The 13,061-nt window shown below is 45.7% G+C and overlaps 1 protein-coding gene across 4 annotated transcripts in view; it reads left to right on the forward strand.

Annotated features, from left to right (window-relative positions):
* Positions 1–13,061, forward strand: part of CLIP1 (CAP-Gly domain containing linker protein 1) — a 122,277-nt gene that overhangs the window by 55,164 nt on the left and 54,052 nt on the right. For 3 of the 4 annotated variants that reach the window (XM_045073585.1, XM_045073583.1, XM_045073584.1), the window contains exons 4-8: positions 1,340–1,464; positions 2,508–2,730; positions 6,825–7,022; positions 7,640–7,743; positions 9,503–9,563. In XM_045073585.1, coding sequence (XP_044929520.1) covers positions 1,340–1,464; positions 2,508–2,730; positions 6,825–7,022; positions 7,640–7,743; positions 9,503–9,563 — 711 coding nt within the window. Of the gene's footprint in view, positions 1–1,339; positions 1,465–2,507; positions 2,731–6,824; positions 7,023–7,639; positions 7,744–9,502; positions 9,564–10,794; positions 10,828–13,061 lie in introns of all 4 variants that reach the window. The other variant, XM_045073582.1, reaches the window with a different exon arrangement.

The following is a 13,061-nucleotide window of genomic DNA, read 5'->3' on the forward strand; positions in this document are numbered from 1 at the left end:
TCATGCCCGGAGCTGAAGGAAGATCGACCTTCTGAGCCCCCCAGGCGCCCCTATCCAAGAATTAATTTAAGTTTGTCATGAATAAAGAGGGTTTTTTGTCTTGTTTTTTGTTTTTTTTTTGGTTGTTTTTGTTGTTGTTTTTTTAATCAGTAAGAAAAAGGAACTTTTTCCTGAGACTTCCTCGGAAAGGAAAAATGAGGGAAGTGCCTACCGGGATAGCCCGCTGTTGCGGGACCCTCGCCCGCCTCCAGAGCGCGGCAAGGAGAGTGGCCACAAGTGTTGAGAATACAACATAACAAATGCAAAACATTTATTTTTTGCTTATAATGTTCTTACGTTCCTGCAGTGACTGCTCTTGGTCATGGGGGAGGGCAGATTTCTAAAGCAGCAGTTAGGAAAAAGAAAGCTTAGAAAAAAGGAGGAAAACTAGGACTCTGCAGGAGCCGTGAGGGACACCAGCACTGTCGGGGTTGGGGGGACAGATTGTGGAGTGGCGGGAAATTCTAATGCCTGTAATGCACAGCGGTAGCACAAATACTGAACCTGTAGAAAGACTCACACTCGTCAGTGTGTTCTTGTGTGTTTGCCCGTGGCAAAATGAGTGTTTGGAATAGAAAAGTAATGGCAAAGGAAGGAATAATTCATAAATGCTGGTGGGAAGTTTTGGAGATAATGTTTGCATAGTACATCAAACAATGGCTGGGACAAGGAGTTACACCTTCAAAAAGACAGCTTTGTTCATGGGAACTAAAGTGTGAGGAATAGTAATCTTAGCAGTCATGAGGAGAAGGCTTCCCAATGGAGAATATCCATAGAGTCAAATTATTTTCAAGAATTTTCATTTTCACGCAGTGTGCACTTAGGCCAAAAGCGGACGTGTGCGCATGCGCAGATATCCGTCCTGTGTGTGTGTTGTCGCTTTCCGTGGATGGGGACACAGCAGCTGCTACAGTGTAGGGAGAATGGACGAATTCTGTTTTCCTTCAACGGATGTATGGGTTTTATTTTTGTAGCCAATACTTATTTTGAAGCGGGAGAATCCCTCCAGAGTAATAAAGTATTTTCTAAGGAGGGGACTGATTCATTGGGTGGACAGCCCTGCCACCCCATAGTAGCTAGGCTGTTTCATTACTGGGATTTATCGGATCACACTGGTGATGTGTCACCCTGGTACACTTCACCAGTCTTTGGAGGATACTCTTATAAGGGCTGAAGAGAAGGTTATGAGAAGAAGCCGTTGGGGGAAATGTGGAGCCCCGCACTTGATTATCCATTGTAATCGCAAAAGGTTAAAATCCGGGATTATGTCCATCTCTTTATTTTTACTGTCTTTTTCCAGGTTGGTGGCACCAAGGCCGGTGTCGTCCGGTTTCTTGGGGAGACAGACTTTGCCAAGGGGGAATGGTGTGGTGTGGAGTTGGATGAGCCTCTTGGGAAGAACGATGGGGCAGTTGCTGGAACCAGGTTTGTCTGGAGCTGGAATCTTGTCTCCTGCGTGTAAAGGTGCTCAAACAGATTTCACCAAGAGCTGCATTTTTAAATGTTATGTATTTATTTATTGTTAAGATTTTATTTGACAGAAAGAGACAACAAGAGAGGGAACACAAGCAGGGGGAGTGGGAGAGGGAGCAGCCAGCTTCCTGCTGAGCAAGGAGCCTGATGTGGGACTTAATCCCAGGACTCTGGGATCTTGACCTGAGCTGAAGGCAGTTGCTAAATCACTGAGCCAGTCAGGCACTCCAAGAGCTGCATTTTTTTTTTTTTTTTTTAAGATTTTTTTGTTTGAGAGAGAGAGAAGCAGAGGGAAAGAAAGTCTTTTTTTTTTTTTTTTTAAGATTTTATTTATTTATTTGACAGACAGAGATCACAAGTAGGCAGAGAGGCAGGCAGAGAGAGAGAGAGAGGAGGAAGCAGGCTCCCCGCTGAGCAGAGAGCCCAATGTGGGGCTCTATCCCAGGACCCTGAGATCATGACCCGAGCCGAAGGCAGAGGCTCAACCCATTAGCCACCCAGGCGCCCCAAGACCTTTTTTTAGTGCAACTTTAGTTTCACAACAAACTTGAGAGGAAGATACGGAGCGTTCCCGTGTGCCCCCTGTTGTCGTGTCTCCCCCCCCCCCGCCCCCCCCCGTTTTCAGCCTCCTGCACCCTGGCGGTGCATTTGTTACAACTGACGAACCCACATGGACCTGTCCCTGTCGGGACCCCTCTGCTGTAAGTTTGTCAGACAGTAGCAATGTTCAGTCCCTTTGCACCTGAGGAGCACTTCAGTGGTAGCTGGTAATTCTGTCACTGTGTGTATCGTACTGTTACTCGTTAGTGTGTTTTCTAAAACATTGTTGAGGTTATTAGCTTACATGCTGTGTGCTGCTTGACCGCCCCGGTTTGCTGGGAGGACTCAGAGCAAACCCGTCATAAGTGATGACCAAAAAACCAATGCTTTTGTTTACAATTGTTATTTCTTGTAATTAAGTTTTTTGTCACTGCTTTTATTGTTATTCTCTAAAGGTATTTTCAGTGCCAACCCAAATATGGCTTGTTTGCCCCTGTCCACAAAGTGACCAAGATTGGCTTCCCTTCCACTACACCAGCCAAAGCCAAGGCCGCTGCCGTGAGGCGAGTGATGGCGACCACCCCCGCCAGCCTGAAGCGCAGCCCTTCCGCCTCTTCTCTCAGCTCCATGAGCTCGGTGGCCTCCTCCGTGAGCAGCAAGCCCAGCCGGACAGGATTAGTAAGCCTCCCTGTTCTCCCTGCATGCTTCTACGTTCAGGCGAAGAGCGCCTGCTGCTGGCCAACCTGCTTTGCTTTCAGAGCTCTTAGCTGCTTTGAACTGAATGTTCGCTGTAGCTTGTGGAGGCCCGTTCTAGGTTTCACAAAACAGAGCTTTAGCAAGAAGTCAAATTTGGAAGTAGAATTTTGAACATCGCTTTCAGAGTCGTAAGGCCCCAAGATGTACCAGTTCTTACTGAGTCTGTAGTAACTATTGTCAAGTCTCACATATGGGATGATTTCTCTTTTTTTTTGAAATTATTTCGGGCACAAGAATGGCAGGAAAGTTGGGAGGGATCCTTTTCCTCAATGACCTCCGTCTCTCTGACGTCAAACAATTTGAGGAACTAAAGTATTTTGAGAAAAGGCATATTCTTAGAATTTCGGTAGCATGCTCATCGAGTCTAACCCACTGAAAGCGGTTCATGTGTGGCGTGTTCCTGACTTGGGCCAGAGGACACAGCGGGGAACGAGCGGACGTGAAGGGACACAAGGAAAAGCCTCGGCTTGTCTCCTCCTCCCTCCCGCTTCCTCTCTCCTCCTTTGCCCCAGGTAGACCCATAAAAATAGAATCGTCAGAATTAAAATAGGCAACAGCGGCTCATTCTGTTTGTTAATATGGTGTTTTAATAGGGTCAAGAAATGACTTCTTGGCTCTTCTCCTGCCAGTTTATTTACTTGAAGTGAGGCAAATACTGTCCAGGTTTGTAGAACTGCACCGCACTGGTAAACTGCAGGCAGGAAGCAGAATGGTAAGTGGTGCGGTTGGTCAGAGTGAAACTGCCAGCGGCCCGGTCTGCCTTCTCTTCTGTGGTCCTTGGGTCCTCTGGGAAGGGAGAGGGGAGGGGTCTTTCCTTCAGTGCAGGGGGAGGGAGCCGTGCTTCTCTGACAGCCAGCTGGACTTTCTCTTAGGTTTTGGTAAAATACCTGCTCAGACTTTTTCATTTTGCATACGAAAAGAGCGTCTACATCTTCAACAAAAAAAGTCACAGATGGACTTCTACAAGAAAAGCTTGACAAGAACAATGACATAGAAGGGAAGCCCCCCTCCTCTCTGGAGGAGCCTCGTTCAGCAAACTCCTGTGGACAGCTCGTCTACTTTGCTAATCCGGGAGCAAGTCCGTGGAGGTGTTTTCTCTGGAATAGGAATTCTTTCTCGAGTAACTTTTATTCTGTTGTAATTGTAAGTGTCCATCTCTTTGGAAGACAAGCAAGCCCTGGTCTGTTTCCCCCAGTCTCTCCTCTTTTCAGACCCGTTCTCATTCATCTTAGCCACCTCCCTCAGTGAAGAAGAGTGACAAGAGAGAAAGGAGCCTTCCTACCTTGTGAAACAGCTTGTTTTTGTAGATCTTTACAGAGGGTCGCTATGGTTTCTAAACCAAAACCACCATAAAAGAGTATGCCAAAGATACAGAAAGTGTGACTTCCTAGAAATATATCTCCTCAGTGCAACCCCTTGCATGTCTATGAAAATATCTAACGATTCTTGAGTGCAAGATGGTTCTCTGGAAGTATTGACACAGAGGGGCCCAGACTCTCTGCCTCGCACCTGCTGGCCTGTTACTTTATTGTAGTGCCCCAGGCCAACAGAAATAGCTAGCAGTCCTGTCTGCTACGCAGCTAGGTGCACAATTTAATATTTATGTTCCAGCAATTTAGTAGCTGTTTGAAAAGAACGATACACATAACTGAGAGAAAACACATTTTTGGTTCATTCTTAAGTAACCACACTTACTATTAGGTTGCGTGCGGGTGTTGGGCACTGCATGTCCTTGTCAAACCTTGGAATCTTCCCGAACACTGCTGCCCTCATTTCCTGTGACACATTGAGTTTTTTTCACACAGTACTGGCTTTTTGTCACGGCAGCAGCCAAAACCTCGCTTTGGGAAGACACAATGTGATGGAAAGGAACGTCGTACAGTTGCCTCAGACTTAGTTGCCTCAAGCTGGTAGTTCGTATGGTGTCCAGCAGGTGTTGGAGTGTTTCCCTTGAAGTTTGGAAATACTCCACAGTGCCCCGTGACTTTGCTGCAAGGCCCCAGGGCATCTCTGCTCAGGGAACCTCAGGTTTGGTGCATTTCAGGAAGAAGTGTTAGTACCGCAAGATATAATTTTAACCATGTAATGAAATTGGAAAGTTAAGGTCAGATGCTTAAAACAACACCACTTCCCCCATATGTTTAAGTAATTTTAGAAATTTCACTAAATAGAAACAGCAAAGGACAATTTGGGTTTGACTGGATTTCTTTACTCTTATAGTTGTCAAATTGTCCTTTTTTTTTTTTTTTTTTTTTTTTTTAGATGTATTTCAGAGTGGGGCAGGCTGGGAGAGGAAGAGTAGAGGGGGAGAGAGAGAATCTGTCAGACTCCCTGCTTAGCCAGGAGCCTGACATGGGGTTCCAGCCCATGATCTTGAGGTCGTGACTTGAGCTGACACCAGGAGTCGGACGTTTAACCGACTGAGCCACCCAGGCGCTCCCCAAATTGCCTGACTTTTAATTGATGACAGATCCTTGCTCTTGTCTGCCTCCTGGACGGGGGCTCCGACTGATGAAGAGCTTTCAAGGGGCAAAGGAGGCTTTGATTGCAGGAGATGAAGTCAGGGCCCACTCGATCCAGATCCAGCAATCTGGTCTCTAGGTCAGTGGCCTTGGACAAATGCATGCCAAGGGACGGGGCTTTTGCTGAACTGCTTCCCTACCCCGGAGCCTCGCTTGGAAGAATGCTGTTCAACTTGGCCGCGTTACCCATTGCCGTGGTAGGAGGTTATTTTCTCTGTGTTTTTATCTGACGATTAGCCTCAAGATGGAGGAATCGGTATGGGAAATAGCACAGAGTAGCAGGGGGACCCCTGAGGGCCTTCTGCACCCCTCCCCCATGGCCTTGCTGCCCCATCTCTTACTTCCTCTCTCCTCCCACTTCCCTCCCCTCTAGTTTTTCCCCCCTCCCCTCCCCTCCCCTCCTCCTCTTTCTGCAGATTCTCTTTCCCTCCTTTTCCGCTCTCCGCATGTCTTCTCTCTCCCCACACACACTTCTGAAGGCACACAGAGTTTCCATATTAATCTGATCTTCACAAATCTCTCTGGTGATTGGGATTCAGGTCCTCAAGTTCTGGATTCCCGGGTGAGATCTCCTGTGCTTTTCATTTTTTTTTTTAAGTTTTTATTTAAATTCCAGGTAATGAGCAGTGTTAATATTAGTGTCAGGTGTACAACACAGTGATCAACACGTCCATACACCACCCGGTGCTCATCCCGACAAGTGTGCTCCTCAGTCCCCTCCCCCGGTGCCCCCAGAGCCCCCACCCTCTCCCCTCTGGTGACCATCAGTGTGTTCTCTAGAGTTAAGAGTCTGTTTCTTGGTTTGTCTTTCCTTTTCCTCCCTTTGCTCGTTTGTTTGGTTTCTGACTTACTTCCCTTAGCACGATACACTCTAGTTCCATCCGCATCGTTGCAGATGGCAAGATCTCATTCTTTTTTATCTGTGCCTTTCACTTTGAAAGAAAGATGAAGAAAATCCTGACAGAATCCAACTGTTTAATCGATACAAGGAAGGTTTGTGACTCCAAGGGTGACCTCTTGGTTTCCTCCTGGTAGTTAAAAGCTTAAAAAGTTGAAAAAAAAATTTCAGCCTCAAGTCTGAGGAGCAAGAAACTGACCAAAATCTCCTAAGAAGAAGATGCCTGTTAATGAAGCTCGGACAGAAATGAAGCTTAGAGAAACTTGTTAAATGGGTTCTGTGGAATTTTTCTAGATTCCGGCAAGGCCCTGTCAGCTGAGCTCAGGGTCCTTTGATTTGAGCCGCTCATTCTCCTTCTAAACATCTTTCTGATTGTTCTGTGACTTCTCACATTGATGTGTTGTTTGTGATGTTCACAGTCAGGAGGCACATGCTGTCTTGTTTCCTTGATGAGAAGCTTTTGCTAATAATTGGCGAGCTTGGGAGCTGGGACAGCACCTTTGCTTTGCCGAGGAGATGCCCGCCTGCATGCCTCGCGCCCTCCTTGCTTCCCCGAAAGCATCATCGCCCTTCACTTCTTTAACTTTCCTTTGCAGTTGACTGAAACCTCCTCCCGTTACGCCAGGAAGATCTCCGGCACCACTGCCCTCCAGGAGGCCCTGAAGGAGAAGCAGCAGCACATTGAGCAGCTGCTGGCTGAACGGGATCTAGAGAGGGCGGAGGTGGCCAAGGCCACAAGCCACGTGGGGGAAATAGAGCAGGAGCTAGCTCTGGCCCGGGACGGACACGACCAGGTGAAGTCTCGTGCTGACCTTGTTTCCGAGATGGTGATGGGTTCTAAGCTGATCCTGTGGAGAAGCTGGTGCTTTCTAAGTGGAGGGAGAAGGCTGAGCAGCATCCCCGGTGCTTGGAGCCGGGGGGCTAGTCTTGGGAGCACAGGAAATGAGTAGCAATGTCTTTGTTGGGCTTGTTGGAAGCTGTGACCTGGGGTACCACTTTGTAGCGTTATAAAGATGAAGTTTTGTTCTTCTTGAGTCGACCTTAGTCTTTCGGTCTTTACATCCGGGTCTCTTGGCCCGCGTCAGGGGACCGCGTTTACTAGGACCTTACCCACGATGGCAACTCCTGTTTTCGTAGGTTATCCTTCACACTCACTGCAGCTTCAAAAAAGACGAGCGTTGTTTTAACATTGCCCTCTGTTGCTTTAATGGTGTGGTTTTTCATCGTCTAGTTTCCAGGAATGCGGCCGAGAAGTAACCTATTAAAGATCGTAGAAAGCATTTCAGTGTGGAAAGGTTTTAGAGTCATGCCAACCCACAATGGCACCACTTAGCTGTAGCTCTTTGGAGGCGTCCCTGGGCCCGCGTCTGGGGCAGAGAGAGGCACTCACTGACACCCTTGCCTTCCCCAGCATGTCCTGGAGTTGGAGGCCAAGATGGACCAGCTGCGAACAATGGTGGAGGCTGCCGACAGGGAGAAGGTGGAGCTTCTCAACCAACTCGAAGAGGAGAAAAGGTGACCTCAGACTGTTCCTTGGTGCAAGGGTGGCCTTTTCCTTTTAAATGACCTTAGGAAATCGTCCTCATTAAGGGGCCAGGCCTTAGAACCAAAGGAATGACCGCATATTCAGTGGAAATGAAACTCTTTGTACTGCGTGAGGAGGGTCTGCTTGGATTTGACCTTTTTTTCTTTTTTTGGAGACGTTTGGAATCCTCTAGACATACCCTGCTTCATTTAACAGCTATAACTATTTATTGAGTCCTTGCTATGGGTCAGGCATCCTCTTAAGGCTGACCTCAGTGTCATGAGATTAATGCAAACCCTGCTTCCACCTGCAGCCATCTTTGGTGAGAGGACATTGTGGGTCCAAGTTACCTAGTATTTGTGAAACACCTTCCATGAATCTAGTAAAACTGTACCACTGGTGAGTGATACAGGGTCTCTGCCGTTGAGAAACTCAGTCCCTTAGTAGGAAAACAAAACTTCCGTGTGAAGCCATTAGAGCGTTATCCAGGTCAGGATGGAATCGGTGCTAATTGGTTCTTACAGGTTTCTTGAGGCTGTGACCAACGTGATCTGTGAAACAGGTGTCTGCCTGGAAACCGCTGGAAGTGGTAGTGGGGCATTTGTCCTCTCTTGCACTTGATGCCATCTTCTGTCCTTTCTGATGGCAGCAGCCTAATACCCTAGCTGTCTGGTCTGTGAGTTCAGGATGGTCAGAAGCTCACTGCTGTGAAAAGGAATACAGTAGAGATAGGATACAGTCTCTTACCAAGGAAATGACTTTCTCACTAGAAAGACAAACACTATACATAGGAAATTCTCTTCGCATCTTAAAAATGGGTACAAATAATTGAGAGATAGTAACGGGCCTTTTCTTGGCCCTCCTGGATGCCAGGACACCAGGACCGCTTGCTTTGGCTCTGAAGCCAGCTCTTGGTCTGCTGCCTGCTGGGCTTGAGGGCTGTAAATTACTGACGATTAGTTCTGATTTCACAGAGTAGAATTTTTCTTAACTTTGCCAAAAATGCTAGTGAGTTTGACTGCTTTGATTTTTGCAGACAGGTTATGAATTTGTTCCCTTTTCTTCCTTACACTCAAATTTGTGAAGATTTATAACATGGATGTTTCCTGGATTCCGTAATTCTTCACGATATCCTATTTCATTGACGTGGTGACAACACTGATTGAAACCTGCACCCAAATCAGAGATTTTTAAAATGCAGGGAAAAAAAAAAGTGACTCCCAACTGTTCATAACCTTATTCTCCCAGGCTTAGAACAGGTACTGGTATTTTCCTGGCGCTTTCTGCAGGGGTCGCCCACTAGCCTTACCCTGACATATCCATGTGACATATGGAGTTGTATCAAGAGAGATTGGTTTTCTGTGCCACTTTCCCCTATGTTCTATAATTGGAAAGTAAAAATTACAGACTGGAAGTTTCAGAACCTATTTCTGTGGTCATTAGACTTTTTCCCTGTAGGCTGGTCCTGTCCTGATTAGATTCACTCTGTTGATTGTGACCAAGGGAAACCAGCTGGTTTTTCTCAACTCTTACTTCCTGCCTCGTGGAGTCAGTACCTCTAAAACACTGAAGTCTCCTAGATAGAATAGAGCTACTGGATTTCTAAGCCGGATGCCTAAAATACATTTCTTTATTTTCTTCCACTATCATCTGTTACAATCACCAGGGTGTTGATTATAAATTCTGTTTTTGGTAAGGCGGATGTGTTCCTTGGCTACTTATGTGCTCTGTTTTGGTTTTGTTGCACAGGAAGGTGGAGGACCTTCAGTTCCGGGTTGAGGAAGAATCCATCACGAAAGGCGATCTTGAGGTAAAACCCCTCCGGCTCTCTGCAGCTTTTCTGGGTACTAGTATTCACAAATTCAGATGAGCTCATTGTGCCAGAACAGACAGCAGAGGGAACTTGGTCTGGGCTGTGCTGTGGGCGTGGCTGCGGGTCCGTGGGCCTGGGACGGTGCTGTCCCAACTCCAGTGACCCAGTCAGATTTTTACTACTCTTTTCTTGCGCTTCAAAATTCAAATCCTGGAATTGGAGTTAATCAAGTCATAAATCTGGCGCTTTGTCCATGTAAGATTCTAGATGTTCCTCTGATGATCAGAAATGGCATTGCAAGGAGCACTTTTAACTTCATCATGATAGTCCCCCCAAAAGTTTCGTGCTTTCTCTCAGCTTTGCTTTTCAATTGAGCAGGATCAATTTTTTTATAGTCTTGTAAAAGGAATAAACATGTGTTCCAGTAATCGATTTTTTAAAAAGTAATTACCCAAAGAAAAAACAAGAGCGATTTCTATATCAGCTTCTTTAACTTCTGTGGCGTATTTTACATTCACAGGGATTTCCTTTAGCATCAAATTTCTCATCTTTAGACAATTATTCATATCAGTTTTTTAGATTCATGTGATTTTGATGCTTTTTAAACCACTGCTAGATGTATGACATACAAATTATGAAATTATTCAAATTTTGCAGATTTTTGATACTTTAGTCTGTAATATTTTGGTAAAACTTTCACTTGACTGTATAATTCCCAGAATATCCATTTTTGCTGCTATTACAAGTTCAAAGCCTATTGGTGACCCACACCATGATTCCATTCCAGGGGCCCTTCTGATAGGATCTCTGATTCCTTTGGTAATTGTCTTTGTAGTCAACCGAGAGTAAGGAAGACATTCTTTGAGTTCTAGTTTTATAAGGCCCAGAATTTAGTGGATTATTCCTAATTCAATAGTTCCCTTCTTTGCTCATTTCATCTATGGTAACATTCTTTTAGTTGACTTTTGTGTTGTTTTTACCCATTTAAAAACACCCCAAAGTCTCATTAGAAGTTTCTCATCCTCATCTGATTCATGTGAGACACAGCCAAGGGTGTGCTGAGGAGGGGCAAGTGAAATCTTCCCCTCGGCACTAGGCTGGCATAAGCCGGCCAGTAAACTCACTTGAAATTTATCAGAGTTGTTTTGAGACCCTTAACACATAATTGAAACTTTAGTGGAATTTCTCCTTTTGTCGATGTTTAATTTTTTCATTTTTTTACTGATAGCAAAAGAGCCAGATTTCTGAAGATCCTGAGAATGTAAGAGGGCACTTAACTGTGTGGAGATTTCCCTTGTTAACCCAGATTGATGACAGATTAAAATACTTATTGATACACTCAAATACTAACGGCATCATCATCTGACCTGAGACATTGATCTTAATATCTCTGTGCATGTGGCTTTCAGAGCAGTTACATTTGTAGCCTGAAGAGATTGTATGTAATGAATAAGCTGTATAAATCCATTTATTTAGTGCATAAACAAATGTTCACTTTATAAAAAATTTTGCCAGAAAGGAAAAAAAGATTTTGTCTGGGGACCTGGCCTTCTCCACTTAACTCAGAATGTCTTCTCATTTTAATAGAATTATTCTGAAAGAGAGGATAGCTAACTGAAACGTAAGACACGTAAGAGGAAGGAATTAGAGAAATTCTGCAGGAAAGTTTTCCCAAGTGGTTTTGGAAAGTATTCCAAGTGGAGTAATTTTATTCCCGCGTAGGGAGAAGGGCATTCGGAGGGCCTTTATGTGAGATTCATTGTCTTTTTGTGAGCTCCCTCTGCTGGCCGGTGCCTGCCAGTGCAGGTGACAAGAAATTCAAGTGTCCGTGCGTTGTGGCTGCAGGGTTTTCCCTGAGTTGGTGAAACTAGAGAGGAGCATTCTTCAATGAAGACACCTTGTGCTTTAAATTTATTATTATTGAAATGCGATTTTTCTAGTAGCTGTGCTACCAGCCACGTAGGTGTTTCTTCTCCCTCCTCCCTCTGATCTGGACCAAATGCCCAACACAGATCTCACCTAAACAGCCTCGAAAGCGTGGCTTCCCCCTGGCAAGCTGCCGGCTGTGATGCCAGTAGAAAGAACCTCCCAACTTTTGGCTTTGTTTTACCACCGTAAGAGAATAAAATTAAAACAGAGATTTTTCTCCCTGCCACCTCCTGGCAGCTGAAAGAGACAGCTTAAGACCGGACTTTTAAAAAGCCTCCGTTCTGAAGGTCTCCTTTTTGTGAAGCTACTTCAGTGATCTGGGTCTCTTCTCTCCTCCCCAAACAGGCTCCGCTGCATCCGGTGTCAGTCTGCATGGGGTCTTCCTCCCGCCTTTCCTGTGCGCTTCTCGCAGAGCCTTTGCTTTCCCTCTCAGTCCCTGTCCCAGAACTTCCCTCTCGGGATGCTCTGTCTTAATGTGAGAAAGGAATACTTTTGAAAGGAGGGGTGTCCTGTCCAGTGTAATGTTTTGACCACACACCGAGGCATGGACGGGGATCGCTAGTTCCCTCGCTGCTGATGGCCCAGACAGCTGTCGAGTCCCAGATGGTTTGTGTGCACACCCGCCGGCAAGGCAGTGTCGCAGGCATCTGGAAGACCTCGTGATGGGAAGAAGATCACATTCAGTGGATATTTGCTCTTTACCTGGAAGTAGTGAGCTTCCACCCAGAGGACACTGAACTCAGTGTCAGAGGTGAAGAAAGGTTCTGTTGCCTTTTACTTTTTACCGTTAGTTTTGGGTTTCAGTTCTTGAGGCTGTGACCCCGATTACGTAGATCTGGATTTGATCCTTTTCTCGTAAAAGCAGGTAAATTGAACAGCTTCTGTCTGAGGCACATATGGACCAAGGGGACTGTCCAGACAGTTAGATTTTGAATTTTTTAAAAAAGATTTTATTTATTTATTTGGCACAGAGAGAGAGATCACAAGTAGGCAGAGAGAGGAGGAAGAAGCAGGCTCCCTGCTGAGCAGAGAGCCCAGTGTGGGGCTCAATCTCAGGACCCTGAGACCATGACTTGAGCCAAAGGCAGATGCCCCAGGTTTTGAATTTTATTTCATTATTTCTGTTGAGTATCTAGAGCTGAAGCAGATGAAGAAATTTAGAAAAAATTGGGGGGGTTCATTTTTTAAATGTTCCATGATGGTTTATACTTGGTTCTCAAGCACACGAACCTCTTTTGTGTTGAAATCCCTAGAGGACCACTGGAGTCAGTGAAAGATAATGTTAGCATGGTCCACCCCGTCCTTTAGAGTTCCATGTCATTTTTGCCTGTAATCGTCCAGACAGAGATCTGGCCAGCTAAAAATCACAAAATATTTAAATTAATACCAGAGGCTCGGAGCAGCTCTGTCCCTAGGTTTTGTCCCTTGGTCTGCTGATAGCCCCTCAGGTGGGGAACTGGTTGGGGAAGAGGCCTGTTCAAACTGACATAGAGATTATTTCCCATTGAGTGAGACTCCGCTGTTACAAAGAGATTGCCCTCTGGGTTCTCCTGTCAGTTCACAGCT

This window comes from Mustela putorius, unplaced genomic scaffold (assembly GCF_011764305.1).
Source record: "Mustela putorius furo isolate JIRA1106 unplaced genomic scaffold, ASM1176430v1.1 tig00537248_pilon_pilon_pilon, whole genome shotgun sequence".
NCBI lineage: Eukaryota > Metazoa > Chordata > Mammalia > Carnivora > Mustelidae > Mustela > Mustela putorius.